At 43.0% G+C, this 18,813-nt stretch overlaps 1 protein-coding gene across 1 annotated transcript in view; it reads left to right on the top strand.

Moving 5' to 3' along the window:
* The window catches only part of DOCK8 (dedicator of cytokinesis 8), a 765,653-nt gene that overhangs the window by 333,254 nt on the left and 413,586 nt on the right, over positions 1–18,813 (top strand). The window contains exons 12-14 of the mRNA XM_078675733.1: positions 3,298–3,437; positions 8,582–8,675; positions 12,088–12,250. Of these exons, the coding sequence (XP_078531859.1) occupies positions 3,298–3,437; positions 8,582–8,675; positions 12,088–12,250 (397 nt within the window). The remainder of the gene's footprint in view (positions 1–3,297; positions 3,438–8,581; positions 8,676–12,087; positions 12,251–18,813) is intronic.

Raw genomic sequence — 18,813 nt, 5'->3', positions numbered from 1 at the left:
GTGATCTCCACTTCAGTTAAAATAGTGCTAGACTGAGTTGCCAGTGTACAACTGCCTGATCAAAAAAGAACCAAAGGGCCGTCACTCCAAACATTGGGCTCTTAACGAAGCTGTTCTGTGCAGAGAAGAACAAGCTATCATTCATTAAACAACACCAGACAAAGTGAAAATCAAAGTTTCCACTTGTGTAGAAAGGTGTATCAATCTCAAATTCAAACACAAAAAAGGCCTGAGGCGGATTATAATTTAAAGGACGAATTAGACTGATTTGAGTAAAGACGTCCTCTGAAAATCGAAAAAGAGCCTTGTATGAAGCAAACATATGGGAGTAGTCACCATCTAGATCCCCACATGATAGATAGAATCCCATTTCAAAAGCCATCAAGGAATATTGTAAATTCTGACTACAGTCTGAAATATTTGAATGTGAAGTTCTGCAGGATTTAGGAAATACTTGAAGACTTTCAGTTTATCAGTAAAAGCATCTCTTTCAATATTAATGTCTACCTCTTTTGACCAATCTTATGCTAATCTCTCCAAGTATAAAGTGCTAGATCATCCCATGCTGGATCACTGGATGTGCCGACACTCTGGCTACCCTCAAGCGCAACCCAACGACAAGAGCCCAAACACAGTCCAGCTAGAACACAGAGGAACTCAGGCTGCTGAAACACCACTGCAAGCAACTGGATCACAAATGGAGAACAAGTCAAGACACTGCAGATAAAGACATCTTCAAATCAGCCAAAAAACGCTACCACTAGCAGATACGAAACACCAGGTGCACAGTTCTTGCATGTCACATTGACGCCAGCATCAAAGATTTCACCACGCATCCTGCCACCTCCAGCAACATCAGCCCCTCACAAGACCTTTGCATCAAGCACTCTGAATTATTCTATAAGAAAATCTCTGCCATATACAGCTACTTTGACCCTTAACCAGATCCTATCATCATCGCAACTCAACTTACAACCACAGCCGGTGAACAAACCCTGACCTCATGGCCTGCCATCACCACCTTCAAAATTACTGCTATCATGAAGCCCATCCACACGCGAGCTCCATCTGGCCCTTGCTCCCACCACGCCTTCACCAATGGACTTCTACAGAACAGCGAAACACTAACACCCAATGCTTCCATCAACTCGGCCACATTCCAGGACACCAGAAAACATGCAATCTTCATGCCCTTACTCAAGAAACTATCCGCTCTCCCAGCCAGGCTTTCCATCTTCCTCCTACCACACCTGGCCGAAGTCTTAGAGAAGCTAATAACCAGCGCCTCACCGACCACCTTAGTAACCACCTGCTCCTTGACACCATGCAGTTCAAGCCCAACCACAGCACAGAAATAGCACTTATCGCCACCACAGATGGCATTCCTCTTTCTCATGGAGCAGAGTGCAGAATTTTACATGGTCTCATACCCCATCCTCATCTGGGGCCTGCTATAGATTGTCAGCCTGACATCTTGCACCTTGGATACCCACAAACTCATCTGCTGAGTGCCTCAAGGTTCATCGCTCAGGCCTACCTTCTTCAACGCATACACAATCCCTCTAGCCAACATCATCTGCGTAGACGACACCAACATCCTCTCCTATGAAGATGATACACAACTCATACTCTCCCTCTTGGATAAGACCCCCAAGTTCACCATTTGCATTACCAAGGTCGCTAACTCGTTGAAAGCCAACTGTCTCAAGCTGAAACCCGACAAGACAGAATTGGTGATCTTCAGCAAGAACACCCCACCAATGGACTCCAAATGGTGGGCTGCCAAACTTGGACTCACACCCAGAACCCATACCAGGAACCTCAAAATAATCATAGACAGCAAACTGGACATGATCACACAGGTCAACACTGTTACTGCATCCTGCTTCCACACCCTGAAGATGCTGAGGAAAATCTTCAATTAACTCCCAAGCAACATTAGAAAAACTGTCACTCATGCCCTAATCACCAGTAAGTTGGACTATCTGAACTCCCTCTAGGGCCAAGCAACTCACTAGTAGAATACAAACCTTCCACAACTCAGTGGCTAGACTCATCCTCAACCTCCCACACTGAACTCACATCACACACAGCTTAGGGAGCTACACCAGCTTTCTATATACTTTAATATTCAATTTAAACTTCTCACACACACATTAAAGGCACTCCCAAACTCAGGCTCCCCCTACCTGAACAATTGCATCTCCTTCCACCAACCACCCATAGACCTCGACTCCACAGGACTCATATTCGCACGCATCTCACACATACACAGAACCAGATCATGAGGACAGGCATTCTCTTACATCGCTCCTAAAGTATGAAACAACCTCCCACTTCATAGCCTCCCTCTCTCTTCTTGAATCTTGCAAGAAGCTGAAGACCTGACTTTTCATTTAACCAACCTACTGTAGGCATTGCTAGGCATCCTGGCACTGGATATCCTTACGGGTGATAGTGTGCTTCTCAAGTACACATAACATAGTATCAGGTAGTGCAGGATAGTACTCAGAAAAACAATGAGGTTCAGAGAAAACACGGACAGTTGGATAACATTTGAGATTAAATTTTTCAGCAAAGTGTGCTTTTCAAGTTCTGCACTAGCTGCAGCTATGTAAACCACTAATTGTAACTGATATACTATTGTGATCTTAACTTCAGGAAAGATAGGAGTCTATTCCCTTGTGTTACCTGACCGACTCAAGTAACTCTTTGTCAAGCCAATGACTTATCCATCATTGTGTGTGAGTCTCGTACTAAATTGTTTATAACCCCTGTATCTTTAAAATGCCAAACTACACTCTTACTAAAACGAATGTAGTCTTAATTTCTATAATGTGTTCAATATTTTTCCTTGCAGAGGGTTGCTTCGGGGTTAAGCCAAATATGGTGAACAACAGTAGTAATGTGACCCTAAATATTCCTTAGGTTGCACTATTCTTGTTTCTGTTCTGTGCTTCAAGACAGGAATGCTCTTCAAAACGCTATTTTCTATATTAGCCGCTGTGTCAATATATACACATCACGCCGCTTCCATAACATACTAAATGTCCCTTGTTTTGTTTAGGGACATGAATTTTCAGTATGTTCCTTGGACTATCTGACCCACCTGTTGAGTGAGAGTGACCCATCCAATGTTGGTTTCAATACTACTTTACTTATGCTCATTGGTCTACTCGCCGACTTCTTGATCCACATCAGACTCCAGACTTTCCAACTTCTCAACACTTTTTACTTATATTCTGTAAGCAAACATTGAGATGTGGATGCTAATTCAAGCATTTTCTTTATCTGCAGGGAAAGGAAACTCAGGGGACAGAAGATCAATGTTGTCTCAAGGAAGAAAACTATCTGAGAGAAGCAGTACTTATGAGGACTTTTTCCCATTGTCAACCAATAAGCCGACATGTTTGTCCGTCAGCAGTTTTTTCAAGCAGGTACGCTGATTGGAAAGAGGAAATAATAGACCATTTATTTGTGGTTTATGGATGTTTCGCCGTTTATGCATCAAAGTTTACTTACTTGTGACTGTTAGTTTCACCAATGAGGTCACTTACAGTATAGATGTGTGTCTTAACAACAGCCTGCTTGTCATATTGAGAGTTCTCTGCCATTGTGGCAAGGACCTTTCACCAAAAGAGGTCCTACTGATAAAGCAGGAACACTTTTGGTGAAAATGAATTGCTGGGTATAGAGCCATATACTTTTTTTTAAATAACTTGTCTCTTTAAAGACACTGTTTTCTTTAGTCATTTCTGCCAATATGGTTGGTGCAAACTGAGTTTTAACATATGGAACAATCAAATATTGTGTTATCTGGGAAAAAGTTGCTAAGTAATCATTTTCAAAATCGGAAGTTGACTAGCTGCCATGATCTATTTTGGCACAAAGTTTCTGTCTGTCTACTCTCAAGATTTTCCCTGTCAAGATAAATGAGGTCTGTAGATTGTTAAGATGAGTAAAAAGTGGATCTCTCAGGAATCAGGATAGGAGCTGGAAACAAAATAGGCACTGCAACAAAACCAACATTTGCATCAATGTGTCTCATTGGTAAATAGGAGCTGTATCTCCTCTTCTGAAAATCAAGGTTCATTTTATGAACAAAAGATAAGTAACTCAACCCCATAAATCAACTAAAGTCTCTGAGACTCATAGTCCTAGAAGTAGTACATGATATTTTCTATAGGGGCTATTGAGCCCGAAATATCCCCTGGATTATGGGCATGCTCCCTAGCCCTAAATGCCCTTCTGCGCTTCTGGTATCCATGCTAATCTAGAGCACGGGCAGAGGCCAAGGCTTGTCATTTGAGGTCATGGACCTATCCAGTGACCTGGAGGGGCGCACTAAGCATGCTTTATTGTGGCTAGAGGATTGCTGACCTTGTCCTGGGCATAGCGCATAAAGGCAGCGTACCGAGTTTGGAAGGATCATTAGTGGGACCAGGCCTTTTTGCCAGGGTTACTGGGAATGAGGCCAACCATCCTCTGAGAACTGTAAAGTTCTGGTGCTATATGTATCCCCAGACCTTGCTCGGGCATCCACTGTGTAGGTCAGGTGTGTGCACATGTGTAGAGCATGTAGCACACATATAGTATTCGAGGTGAGTGTGTTAGCCTGGGTACTTCTCCAGTGGGATCACTACTTGGATGCCCCTGGCCTGGCATAGCACGAGGTGAAGTATGAGGACTGTTCTCCCAGAAACTGGAAGTGTATTCTCTGCATTCATGTGGCTGAGGGGCCAGAGATCCAGACTCTAAACTGAGGAGGATGGAGAAGGGTTACCTTTAGAAATTCCATGAGGCCGTTTTTAGGTCTCGCCTGTCAATGTGCATGCGCATTGAGCTTGCGAGACTATAGCGTCTTAAACAGACTTTACCTAACTGGGCGATTTGGTGCTGTGCCCGTGGCTTTTAGGTCAATGCGCAAGCGCATTGACCTAAAATGCGCATGCACATCATCAAATCGCCGTCTGTTCCCTCAGCCGCACTCCTCCCACACCTTTGAAGTGAAGCTTAGCTTCACTTCAAAGGCATCCGCTCCCCCCGCCCCCTGCTTCACACGTCTCACGGCCGCAAGACCGTCTCGTATTTCTCCTCCCTCCCTCGCGAATGTATGACGTTACAAGGAATTCCGTTGCAACGCATGCCTTTACCACGCATGCGTTACAACGGAATTCGTTTACCACGCATAACCTTTCCCTCGACTACTTGCGTGGTGACGTCATACGTCGTTAAGAGGAAACAGATTTTTTTTTCCGATTTCTCTTAAACGACACTGATTATGTGCAGATCCCGCCGGGACTTCTGGTGAGTTTTTTTATTTGGGGGGGAGACCCCCCAAACCCCCCCTTTTTTTACTTTTTACCTTTACCACATATGCCTTTACTACAAACCTCGTAGTAAAGGTATGCGTGGTAAAGGCTTTAGTGGTAACCACGCATGCGTTGTACTGCATGCGTGGTTAAAGATTTCGTGGAAACGGCTTCGTTGTAAAAGCCGTTTCCCCTCCCTCGCCTCCCAAGTGAATGCCATGCAACTGTGGGACACTCTGTTTTTGAGAATCCAGTGACTGCCTGAATTCACTTATTTGCCGATTGTCATGAAAAGTACATTTTATAATTCAATAAAACATTACCTACAAAAAAGTGATGGCTGTCTGAACATAGAGCTCGGTATTTACTCACATCATCCAGTCATAATAGAGGAACAATTGATAACTTTAGAACAGCTAAAAAGACTTCCAGATCGGCCTTTACCTTCCGTAGGTTCTGTGGTGATGGAATGTATGACGTTACGCATACATTCACAACGCATACCATCACAATGTCTTTTAAAACCGACTGCCCCCTCCTCCTGCTTTCCTCTGTTTCTAAAACAAACCGCCTCCCCCCTCACCCCCCCCAGCCGAATCCACTTTCCTGTTGAAGAAATGCCATAGCTGCTTGAAGCTTTTTCTATATCTGGTGCTCTCAGAGTGTACTTTACGTATTTATTTTTCTAGCAGAGAGAAGAACACCGAAGGGCACATGTACGTTTCACAGAATTCATAAGTGTATACTCCTGTCAAATGTCAATGCTGTGGTCTTGCGTGCAGCTGCATTAAACCGATTTGCACATTCTGTGGCCAGCACGCCTGTGTTCATTCACCTTTGTTTTAGGATTCAAGTTGTACTTTCTTATTTCACTGTGATCTTGTGTTTTTTTGGTAACTAAATAATGGTATTAATTACTACCAAACGCTCTCATTTTAGAAAATACCTCGCACATATTCAAACGTAAATCTCGCCATTTGCATGGAAATGTTTGCTCAAAAGACATAGCCCACTGCGTTATTTTGCAAGGACTGGAACTTGTTACCTTATTCACAACCTTCGGTATCAATCAGGCAAGTTAACTGTAAGCTGTGTCTGAGGTCTGTGGCACAAAGGCCCCTGCTGCTTCACACTACGGCCCGTGTCTCTCCCCCATCGCCGCTCTCCCCGCTCCGCCCCCTGCTGTGGCCGTTTCGCATTTCTCCTCCCCCCTCCCCACAGCAATGCCCTCCGTCGTGTTCGTCTTACTGTTTTTGTTTTTTTGGTAACTAAATAATGGTATTAATTACTACCAAACGCTCTCATTTTAGAAAATACCTCGCACATATTCAAACGTAAATCTCGCCATTTGCATGAAGATGTTTGCTCCAAAGACATAGCCCACTGCGTTATTTTGCAAGGACTGGAACTTGTTACCTGCAATTACAACAAGAACTCCTGCTATAAACAAATTAACCCTCTGTGGTATCTTCTCTAAATTCAGTGATCGCTTCAGGTTATTCACAACCCTCGGTATCAATTGCCATTATAAATTACAATAACTTTTTATTTAAGTATTAATTATAAAAAAATAAAGGCCATTGTTATTTGTAATATGAATACATATAAGTCACGTAAATAAAACATATTGCATTACAAATGCTATAGGTGTCACATTTGCAAAAGTTATAACTATTGGCATTGTAGATGACAAAGCTATCAATTTAGCTATTTTAAAAACCAACACATAAATAAAATATGTGTCATTTACAAGACCAATAGCTCCAACTTTTGTAATGCGAGACCTATTGCATTTCCAATGCTTGTTTAGCAAGGAGCTGCTCATTAGATCTTCCTGAGCATTGCCATTTGGTTTATAGTATGATTAAAGGCTGGGACTGCAGTTTCTGGTGTGAAAGTTTCTAGGTTTGGCATGCCTTTATGCCCACTCTAAATACTGTTTCAGTTTTGCTGATGACAGTCACATGCAGAAACCACACCTTTTGTTTATTTTGTGGGTGAATCAGTGCTAACTGCTTCTCACATCACTCTCGCAAAGGCTGCTTGTGGAGAGCACAGGGAAGTTCCTTGAGAGAATAACCACCTCGAAAGCCCCCTGACTAGAAAATGTGTGTAAAAAGTGGGACCCAAACAACCCCATTTTTTGCGAACCGAAACCCTTAATGTGTAGGGTAGGAAGTGCTTGGTCAAGTACGTAAAGGACTGCTGTGCAACCAGGGTGGGTGCCTACCTGAAAGTCTACTTTATACAGGGGAGTGGACATCACATGAAGTCAGCACTTTCTGCTGGAAGAGATAAGAATATGTCTGAAGCGTGTGGAAGCCTGTCTGGCATGTGAGAGTGGGAAGGAGTCTGCTTGGCCCTGCAGGAGGAGAGAATGTCCAGGTGCAGAGGGCCCAGTGGACTGAGGAACATAAAGAAAGAGATGACTACATGAGAGTGAGCTAGGAGTAGCTGGCAATGCAGAGGACTGAGGTGAGGTAGAAGACCCACTGTCTGTACCCCCCTCCATGTCACCACATCACGTACCAAGGTTGGAAATGCATAACATGGTTGCATGAAAGATAATGGTGGCTATTGTACTCTTGCTGTGCTTTACCAACTGTTTTATATTCACCCATATTTAAAGAAGAAACCTACATTGTACTTCTAGTCCTTGCAATATATCACAACTAGGGTTTGTCAAATCTTTAGCAGTTGCCTTCAAAGTCGTACAACATTTGTAAACTTTGCTTTTACGAATGTGGGCACGACTGTAGCTGATAGTTTCATGCAGCCAAAGTCCCATGCTGGTACTTCCATGTCAGGTAGGCACAGTACATGGCTGCTCTGTTGGAGCAGTCCACCCGCTGCATCTCACCGTCCTGGGCGGCAGCAGGAAAAAAATGTCATTATGATAAAGGACCTCCAAAGCTGCCTTTTTACTTATTTTCACTTCAAGAAGTTACAAGCTGCAGACTTTGAAACTTTTGATATCCCTAAATAGAGATACAATATTTGAAAAAGCCTGATAAAAAAGGAGAAGAGTGACGCATATTTCAAGTGTGTGTTGATGTCAAACCATCAAAGGCAAGTGCGGTATCGTATCTGTGGTACAAGCGACATGAACTTAGCAACAAATTACGGACCAGCATTATCAATAAATGTATACACAAATGCATAAATCAATATATATGTGTAATGTATACAGGTTAACTCGCCTTTGCAATTGTTGATGTCCGCAGAAAGCGGCGCTGTGCAGAAATTTCTAATTGCCTTTCTGCTTCTAGGAAGGAGAAAAACTTAGCGATGAGGATTTATTCAAGTTTTTGGGTGACTACAAAAGATCCTCTTCCTTACAAAGAAGAGTTAAATCCATACCAGGTAAGAAAATAACTCCTTACGTGTTATTGCTGGACTTCTTTCTATCCTCATTGAAACTCTTTTTTTCTTTATGTTCTTCTGACTGCATTGATAACCTCGAGAATGAGTTATTTAGCGTTGTTGTGTTCAGGATAATAAACCTCTGGATTTAGGTGGGGTCGTACATCTTATACTAGTGGGCCTCACCTGGCCACACGAGCATGGGCATTGTTTCCTGACCCCGAAAAGTAGTTATCCCGCAGAATAATCGCTTGTTGCCTTTGCAGTTGCATCTCTCATCCTTTTCCTATTCTGAAGATAGAACGTTTCAATCCAACATAAAATAAATTGTTGTGAAAGGCAAGAGTTCATATCTATGTATCTGTCGTGTACTCCTGGTGTGCTTTTAATGTATGTGCCAGGTGTGACCATCTTTAGGGAACATTGTGGGTATGACCTTGTTGGCAATCCTTCCAACCCATTGAATCTGCTTGGAGGTGGATGTTGCTGTATCATTATCACCAATTCTTTTTTGCTGTATGGTTCCTAATCAGCTGTAGAGAATGCAAAACAAATGTATTCCATTGTTTATGTGGAGGACTGATCACACACGCGTTCTTTCACGATAGGGAATGCCCACCCACTGCACAATTCTAGATCATTGTTTTATGTTAAATGAGTCAAAGTCCAAAATTTGATATCAAAACAGAATAAAACTGTATCTGTCCCGGGTTCTGATAGCTGAGATCAAAGTATTATGGTCCCACGAAGATATAGGGTCACCTAAGACCTTTTGGTTTCTATCAGGGTGCACAACCAATCACAGGGCTATATCTCATGACCTACTAGTCACCTTCAAAAACTTCTAGTGGTCCGACTGTACTGGGGAGAAAGTAAGCTTCCAGTAGCTTGAGGATATTGGGGAGCCAAGTTTCACTTCGGTAAAGGTTGGAATGACCTCAAACGCTGGAAATGTCAAACACCAAGGACCTACTGAAAAGCCTTGCCATACTTGGTTTAGGTTTATGGTGTCTCTTTAAAACGATGTCTAATTCCTCCTTTCAACAGTGTTGCAGACTGACCCAGGAAATATATTTGATGGATACATATATACATGTTTACTGTATCATTGTCCTGAGATCAGCCATTATACTATAAAGGAATTGCCAACCTATTGCAAGCCCCGCAACTCCTCATCGCCACAAAAATGTTACTTGAGTCCTGTTCATCTTCTGGAATGCTTATGGCAGACATCAAAGCATGCATTCCATTTTGATTATTCTGTATACACCTCAGGGTGCACTGCTCCCTCCCATCTGAGAGGCCAGCACAGAATGAGCAACGCATGATCGCATCGACCGCTCACTGCTCCTGAAATAAGGTCACTGTGTTGCTAGTTGGCACCCACATGTTGCCATTCATATGTGCTCTCTACTTTACCCTGGATCAAAGCTCTATACTGCAGTGTTGTTCAAGCGTTTGATGATGAACCTTCTCTTGGGAGTAGGACAGACGTTAAGATGATTATATTTGTGTCTGATGTAGCATAGCTTTCTTCACTGTATAATGGAAGTAAAGCCCAGAACTTACTACAACAAGTTTGTATGATGTGCACAGAATTTTCTTTGCATTTGGAAAGTTGGGACATTCATGCTGCCCAGGTTTCCTTCTCTATTTCGAGCTACTTAGAGTACTTTCTGATACTAATTTCGAAATTGAAACCTCAAACATCTGCAATTATGGAGCTTATTTACAAGCCTATTGAGCCACTAATGAGTCACTTTTTTTGACGCACTGGTGTGGCAGTGAACTTGCCCATATTTACAAGGCCAGGTAAAGTTACTCTGTGTGACTTTTCATGGCCTTGTAAAAATGGGCCCCTTTCACACATTACTCTGCCTGAAAAGGGCATTCCATGGGTGTTGCTGTGGGTGTCCCTCGCAACATCCATGGAGCCTAACATAGTCCCAGATTTACAACATTTTGTAAAGCTGGGAATGCATCAGAATCCTACACCTCCCTAAGGAAGGCATAGGAATGGCGCAAAGAGGAGAAATACTTTTATTTCTCCTTGTTTTTATCTCTTCTCAGAGGAAAATGTTTTTAATTATTGTTTTTGTCCCTTCCTGCACAAAAACAATCAGCCCCACAGCGCAGGCACCCTTGCAATATGATCCAAGGGTGCCTGCACTGGCGTTTGGCAGCCAATTTTGTGCCACTGCAGGGGAAAGCACAGGGATGCGTTGTTTTGTTGTTAATAGGACGTATCCCTGTGCTTTGAAAATTATGCAGTATGACACAGCTAAATTGTTTGCGGTGCCACACTGCGTCATTTACTTGTAGATGAGCCCATGGTGCATTTTTCTAGTGACATGCACTGGGCTTTCCCCCTTTCCCCAAAAGCTTTCCAAAATCTAGCCTAGAACAAGGCTTATTTTTCACATATGCAAATTCACAAAAAAAATTCAGGTTGTGGAAATTGTCATGACAGCCAAATATTCCACTCCCCCCGTTAAGAGAGAGATGTGGTGGAATATAAATATATGCATGGACATGTGTGAGCCTTTACAGTTTTATAAGCGTCCCTACTGTTCCCATAGTTGAAGGGGTAGAAGGTGACAGCCTGATGACATCAGCAGGTCCCTTCACCAAGCCATACTTTCTATTTTAGCAGACAACTTTATATTTGATTTGAGATTTGCATTCAAATTTTATTAAATATGCTTAGTTAATAAAAATCATTGTATATTGAAAAGGAACACAATAAAAAATGTGTTTTAAAATGACTGTAGAAAGACATCTGGAGGTTTTAGGATGCTAACAACATTGCTCATAAAAAATGAAGCTCATTTAGAAAATATTTTTGAAGTACTCATCAAGGTGTATTGACTTTAAAGCGAAGCAGACTGTAATTTACATGGCTTCACTTATACTCCATAGCTCATGGGAACCAATGAATAACTGAGCCATGGGTCTGTGCCCCCTGCTCTGTTATACTTAGCGGCTAAGGCCGACATTGCAAATGCATCATCTTCCCACAGCCTTCACCCCATCCACTTCTGGTAGGTCCTGATTGTGAATCAGGACTTAGCGGTTCATTAATTGGGCACATTTGCAGGGATAGTCAGCACATTGAAAATGTGCTCACAAGGTTTATGAATCCTGGGTCAATGTGCTTGTTCAACAAATTTTCCCCAAAAAGTACCCACTCGTCTCCTCTTATTTACTGTTGGCATCTACGCCCACTTCCCTAGTTCTTGCAGTGGTCCCATCTTCATTAGAAACGAGAGGTCCTCGAATGAATCAGTAGCCATAACTCCCTCCTTCCACGCCACATCTGTACATGTTCCGTGCAACCCATTGACTTGTTTGTAGCATTCCGTACACAGCCCATGTCAACGTTGTTTCCTCTCTGGATCTTGTTTGTCTCAAGGTACTATGAAGCTGGAAGTCTCCCCAGTGTTCGAAGGCCTCAGTTCCTGTGTTACTCCAGAGTTATTACCCGTGAAACCTTTTCCAGAAAGTCGCTGCCGACCCACCAAAGAAATTCTTGAGTTCCCAGTTCGTGAAGTTTATGTTCCCCACACCATCTATAGGTAAGGAACCTTTTACAAAGACCTAGCTATTGTGATGAATTGTAAAGTAATAAAGTATTACTCTGTTGAGAATGGAAGCAATTTTGTCAGCAAGTGACACCATCGGTGTCTAATAAACATGCTCCTGTCATTCACTGCTCTGTGCAGGTCTTAGGTGGCAGAAGGAAAACCAATGCTTTAAAATATGGCCGACACAAGCAATCCCATTGTTACAATGAGTAAACAAAACAGGAGAGAAACAGACAATGATGTATGAGAACCAGCTCACGCATTCATTCATCCAAGGTTGATAGACTGTGTATTGTTAAAATATTACAGCCTTTTATTTTAGGTGCTATGCAATGGCAAAACTATGGTAGCAAGAGTTGTGTAATACACTTTAGTATAATTATAAAGATTCATCTTGGTTATTTTGGGGTTTTCATCTCTTGCAGATGCTAATGTATGCATTTCGTTATTGGCTTGTGTAGTGCTGTGTCAACACACTGCGGGTACATGGGCCTGTTTTGCCAGTTTCTTCTGCCAGCGGAAGAGTTAAATGTGAGGTCAAAGGAAACTATTTTGTGTCCTCCGCTGTGGGTGCTGTGTGTGGTTCTGTCCAGGTGTGGTGGTGCCTGCCCTCCTCATGCATGGGAAGAATGCACTCTTGACCACTGATTATGCTCTTGCCTCTTGTGATTCATATTTCCAAAGTGTAGCATCCACTCTTTGGTTCACTAAAGCCAAGCAAAAGCTCAACAAATTGCCATGGCAGGTGAAGGTATGCACTGGGCTTGTCTAGGGGACAATTTGCATACCCACCCCAAATGCTTTTGACTTGATTCTGCAGTAAAACTCCTGATAAAAGTCTGATTTCGAGGGAGGGTGTGGCTGATAACAGGTAACATTTGTTTACTACTTTGCATAATTTTTATGTAGATTGTTTTTTTACTCTAGAATTCTTTGGGTGGCACTCAAAGTATCACTCTGGTAACCAGAAACAAGCGGAAAAGCACCAATCGACCTTTAACATGTCTGCCTTTTCCTCGCAAACTCACATTTGTTGTACCTTTGGTAGCGCACTATTGAAGCTGAACGATGAGTGTTTGCTCTGTTCATTTTGTATACATTCTTCATTTGGTTGATCTTTGGTAGAAAACTATTGACAAAGCGTTCTACGTGGTGTATGTGTGCTCAGCAGTAGAGGATTAATGTTTTCTTCCAATAAAAGAGTCTGAAGTATCTGCCATGTTTTATCATAATGAAATATGTAGGATAATCCTGTATTCCTTAGGTATTGTAGGTAGCTAAGCGAAGAAGGGTTGTATATGCTTTGACTCTTTCATAGGGCCGTTAACGTCTTAGTGTTTAATAACATCTTGAACTTGGTGAGGCAAAGCATTATTGGTTTCGCCAAAAAGATTTATGTATCCCGATGGTTGTGAAAGTACAGATACACTTAATTGTACAGGCATCACAAAGCATTATCCCATTCACGGCGTAATAACAATGTCATAATCATTTCTGAATATAGTGTCTACGGTATCACGTTTTGAGCCCTTTGTTTATATATATATATATATTGCTATGGGGGCCTGTTTTTCCCCCAGCTATGCGTGTTTACACGTAGGCTGGTGGGAGGAACAGGTCCTCAGGCGCCAATACAGAACAGTGTGCGAGCAACACATATTGTTGTATCTTAGATACATCAATGATGTCTTTATAATTTGGCGTGGCGACATCTCAATGGCACACCACACAAGCAGAGTTTTTGGATGTCAAGCTTCAGGTCAACGACAACAGACTTCAAAGTACTTTACATAGAAAATCCACGGCAGGTAACATTACATTACACGCCAATAGCTCACATCCTAAGCACCTCATCGCTAGCATACCCTATGGTGAGGTGCTCCGTCTCAAGCGGATTTGCAGCGATGAAAATGATTTTCGCAAGTGTGTTGAGGATATGCGCATAAGGCTATTATTGAGAGGATATAGTAACAAACTCATCAATAATGCGATTAGTAAATCCGATAAACGACCAAGGTCTAGTCTGTTTAAACAGGGATCCATTGAGTCTACAACCAGAGCAGTGAATACTAACTCTGATAATCCTAGACTAATCACGACTTTCTCGCGACAAGAGAGAAAAATTAGAGCGATTGTTCAAAAACACTGGCCCATTGTCCTCACAAATAACGTTCTGGGTGATCGTTTGGCATCTTCCCCTGTTATTACCTTCAGAAAGGGCAGATCGATGGGCAGTGATCTAGACAAAAATTCCCCTGAGACGATTACACCAATACTTTGGCTACATTCTTCCAAGGGGTTCAAAAGATACACTGTTTGTCGTGCTTGCAAATTTGGTTGTAACAAGACATCTTACTATACACCATTTGATACGTCCCCTATTGCTATCAAAGGTAGCTTTAATTGCAAAACGGATTTCGCTGTGTATGTCCTGACGTGCACCTGTGGCTTAAATTACGTGGGAAGCACGAAGCTACAGGTGCACGTCAGGATATTACAACATCTAAGGGCCATCCTCCACAATGATGCTGCCTATCCCGTGGTACGGCCCTTTTTTAAGTGCCACAATAAAGATATCAATTGCCTCTCTTATTTTGTTATTGCAGCTGTTCCTAAAAGTAAAAGAGGTGGCAACAGAGAAAGGAAACTGAGGCAGCTAGAAACCAAATTTATTCTAGAATTAGATAGCAAATGGCCACGGGGACTCAATAATGCTGAGGATATGTATACCTTTTTGTAAATAGCACAAAGCAGCGTGATCCCCAGAATGCAATTTTAATGAATTGTAAGTATTATCTAGAATGTATCTCAGGAGTTCGAAATTTGCACCTTAATATCTTGCCCATGTACAGAATTTGTATCTGCATAGCTTTGTTTCTCTCTCTATTTATTCTATTTGAAATGTATAATATTTTATATTGATATGGTTGATAAAATGAATTTCTTTTATGGCGACTTGCAACTGCACTTTTGATAAGGGTTTTAATCTGGCTGGAGAAAAACATTTTTAGAGATGTAGATGATTGATTTGCTATGAAATATGATACTGTCGACTTTGTCACTATAGAATGCACACACAACACTTTATATTTATTATCTTTGCACTGTTGCACAATTATTTCAGCGCTTTATTGCATAAATTTAAATTACCCATAGATTATTAGCACTCTAGCACTTTTGCCGGTCACTTGGACAAGGGAAATTTAGCAACACACTGACGCATACAAGTAATACACACGGTTACAAATAGAGTTATTGTTGTATCACAGTACACACTTGGACAGATTGTTTGTGTAGACCCATCATATGAGAATTGATCCTGTCTGTGGTCGTTGAAAATATTTATTAGTAATAACTTTGTTTGTATACATCAGAGATAACCGATTTAACGTGTATATCTAAAAAGCATTTAAGCAGATATTTACTGTTTGGTTGTGAATTACAAGAAACACGAAAGTCTGTTGTTCTTTTCTACTATCATGTGACCTGTATTTCACGGAAGCAAGGGGGCGTGCACAGTGTGTGTAAAATATTTAAAAGTTTCAGTGACGTGTAATTAGCTGAATGTGATCAAGGGCTCTTGAGCCCAAAACACGTCGTTGTAGGCTGCGGGAGAAACGCAAATAAATATACATCTTGCCTGAATCGCTGTGGTGGTCCGAGTTCCTTCTTCGCTGAAGCACGGATGTGGTCGGAAGTGGTGGGAATTGTTTGGTATATATATATATATATATATATATATATATATATATATATATATATATATATGTGTGTGTGTGTGTGTGTGTGTATGTATGTATGTATATATAAAAGCCCAGCCATTATTTGTTCCCTTTTTAGACCCTTGTTTCACTTTATTTTAAAAACTTAGAAATAAAGAACCTCTCTGTACTCCATACCAAAATTCTACTGTGGCTTTGTCTGTGCCTCCGTAACCACTGAGTAGAAGAAACTGCAGCGTGCTGAGTAATATATTTATATATATACACACACACAAACATATATATTACCCAGTGGTAGTCACCACTGGGTAGTTATTGTTAGAGCAGCTGTTCTATAGGAAAAGGGTTGTTTTGTGTTACTAATAACTTTGGCCCCGTTTGACGAACATCCACAAAAACGTCCAAAAAGGTAAAATTTTTGTGCATGGAAAGCTTCAGGATGATCCATCAAGCAGGGCCAACAAAAAAGGAGGGGTCCTAAAACTCATAAGCCCATGCAGTTTCCATAGACTTCTTTAGACAGGTCTACTCAGCAAAAACTGCTCAACCGAATTACACCAAATTTGGCAGGAAGCCAGATCTTATCCTGCAGATTGTGCTTTTTGTAATTTGGTGGAAATTGTTCAGTAGTTCTTTTAGAAATTAGGAGTCAAAAATATTTTTATATCTGGATGGTTGGATCAGCGAGAGGCTCAAGAGACTCTTGTATAAGCGCCAGTTTAAAAAGAGAGTGTTCTGATTTGCCCATGGAGGTATATTTCCCTTGGGCCAATTCGACTCTTGCAGGAGTGACAGCTCTGATTGGCTGCTAGCACCATGAGCAAAATGTTGCTGGCAGCCATTACCGGACTCGGCAACCTGCGGCCTGATTTAAACTTTGGCGGTCTTACCGCCGTCCCGCTGGGGTTGCGGGCCCAAGTACTCTGACGAGCTGACGTCCTCGGCCCATCGTATTTACATGCATACACGATACACAGAAGACTGCAGTGGCGGCGGTCTTCTGTGCTGGTGAACTGCCCGCAATCACCGTCTGGACAGTGGGGTCCAGCTGAGCAGATTTGGATGTTCCCGTTGGGCTGGTTGTGCCCTGTCGGCAGAGTACTAATGAGAAGCGACCGTGGTGGTGGGGAAATAGGTAAGTGGGATTCTTTTTTTTTTACATAAAACACATATATGTTGTGCATGTGTACAAATGTGCATGTAGGTTATGTGTAGTGAACATATTTTGTACATTCTAAATTGCACGCCACCAACATACATACACCGTGTATTGTATCCCCGCATACACCCCAACCACCTACCTATGATTCCATCAAAACGGTGTAGCTGTCCGTCGTTGTCAGGGTGCAGCAGGACAGGGAGGACCTGGACAATGGCAAAGAGGATGAAATCGCAGTCTGCACCCCGTAAAAAGGTGAGTTTTCACCCCTTTTCCTCCCATTCCACCAACTCGAAGTTGGAAGGATTCCTGTCAGAATTTCCTTTGAAACAGGCCACATCTAAATCTGGAGGGTAGGAATCTTGGTTAGAGTGCCGTTGCCACTTGCTGTAGCCCATCCTGCCATTGGGGTGGGGAGTGAAATCCTGACGGAGCCGGCGGGACTTCGGCAGTCTTTTCTCCCATTGATAGTCAACATCAAAATAGAGCGGGCGGACCGCCATGTTGGCTGGTGAGAAGAACGCCAAAAAAGTCCACCCCGTCGCGGTCCAGCCAACATCTAAATCAGACCCTTAATCCCCTGCCCTGAAGTAAATAAAAATAAATAATATAGTGCCCATCTAGGTCCCATAGTGGGGACTCAAGAGAGACCCAAATAAAAAAAAATCTGCAATTTTTCCCACGATCCCATAAGACCTAAAAAAAATGCAATGGTGGGCAGGGCCTCATTCCTCACTTTAGCCCCCAGGGAGCACACCTCCAGGCCTGCATTGTTTACTTAAGAGGAGGGGGCACACACTAACCCTTCCCAAGCCATTAAAGGGCCCAGGGATCCCACTCCAGGGGTTGAAATGATAAAAAGCGAGACAATCCCATCCCCCTGGGGTGCGGAGCCCCCCCCCCTCCCCCGAGCAATTGAAGACTCCAGGGAGCTCATCCCCAGGGCCGAATAATAAAATGAAAGGGGTGGCCTCTTCCATGAGCCTCTCAAAGTCCCAGGGACACCATCCCCAGGGCTGCTAAACTTTTTAACAGGTAGAGAGGCCGCAGCGCCCCCATCCTTTAGCCTTCTATTGCCCTGGAGACCCATCGCCGGGGCAGGCTCACTTACTATAGTCCGGGGAGCCCACTCTGGGACACAGCAGTTTCCCTGCCAGCATCTGCATGCTCAGGTAAGTTGTGTTTGCTCCCACCTGGCGGAACCATTTTTTAATCTCCCCCCCCCACACGGTAGACAACACAAAGTATGCTCCAAGTGGGTGGGAGCTTTAAAAATGCTCCCACCGGCTGGGAGCAGACTTTTGAGCTGTTTCCCTGCCTGCACTGAAGCGAGCAGGGAAACAGATCAACAGATTGCTCCCACCCGGAGGGAGCATCAAAAACAGCTGATCCCTGCAGGCTGGAGCAATGCCAGCTCTCGTAGCGGGTGGGGCAGCCTCAGCCTCCAGAGAGTGTATGGTGGGTGCCCTGTGTGGGCACCAGGGCTCCCACCTTTAACCCCATGCGTGCTGATGACGGCCCCCGTCCGTCATGCATCACAGTGCTCGTGTGCTGATGATGGCTGGGGGCCGTCATGAACCCGCCCACTCTTCAAAACGGCCGCACAGGCGCAGAATTGCGGCCGCACCCAAGGGGTTAATTAATGTGGGCCCCGGGATATGGGGTCCCCGGGC

This window comes from Lissotriton helveticus, chromosome 2_1 (assembly GCF_964261635.1).
Source record: "Lissotriton helveticus chromosome 2_1, aLisHel1.1, whole genome shotgun sequence".
NCBI lineage: Eukaryota > Metazoa > Chordata > Amphibia > Caudata > Salamandridae > Lissotriton > Lissotriton helveticus.
This window is presented reverse-complemented; position numbering and strand designations above follow the sequence as displayed.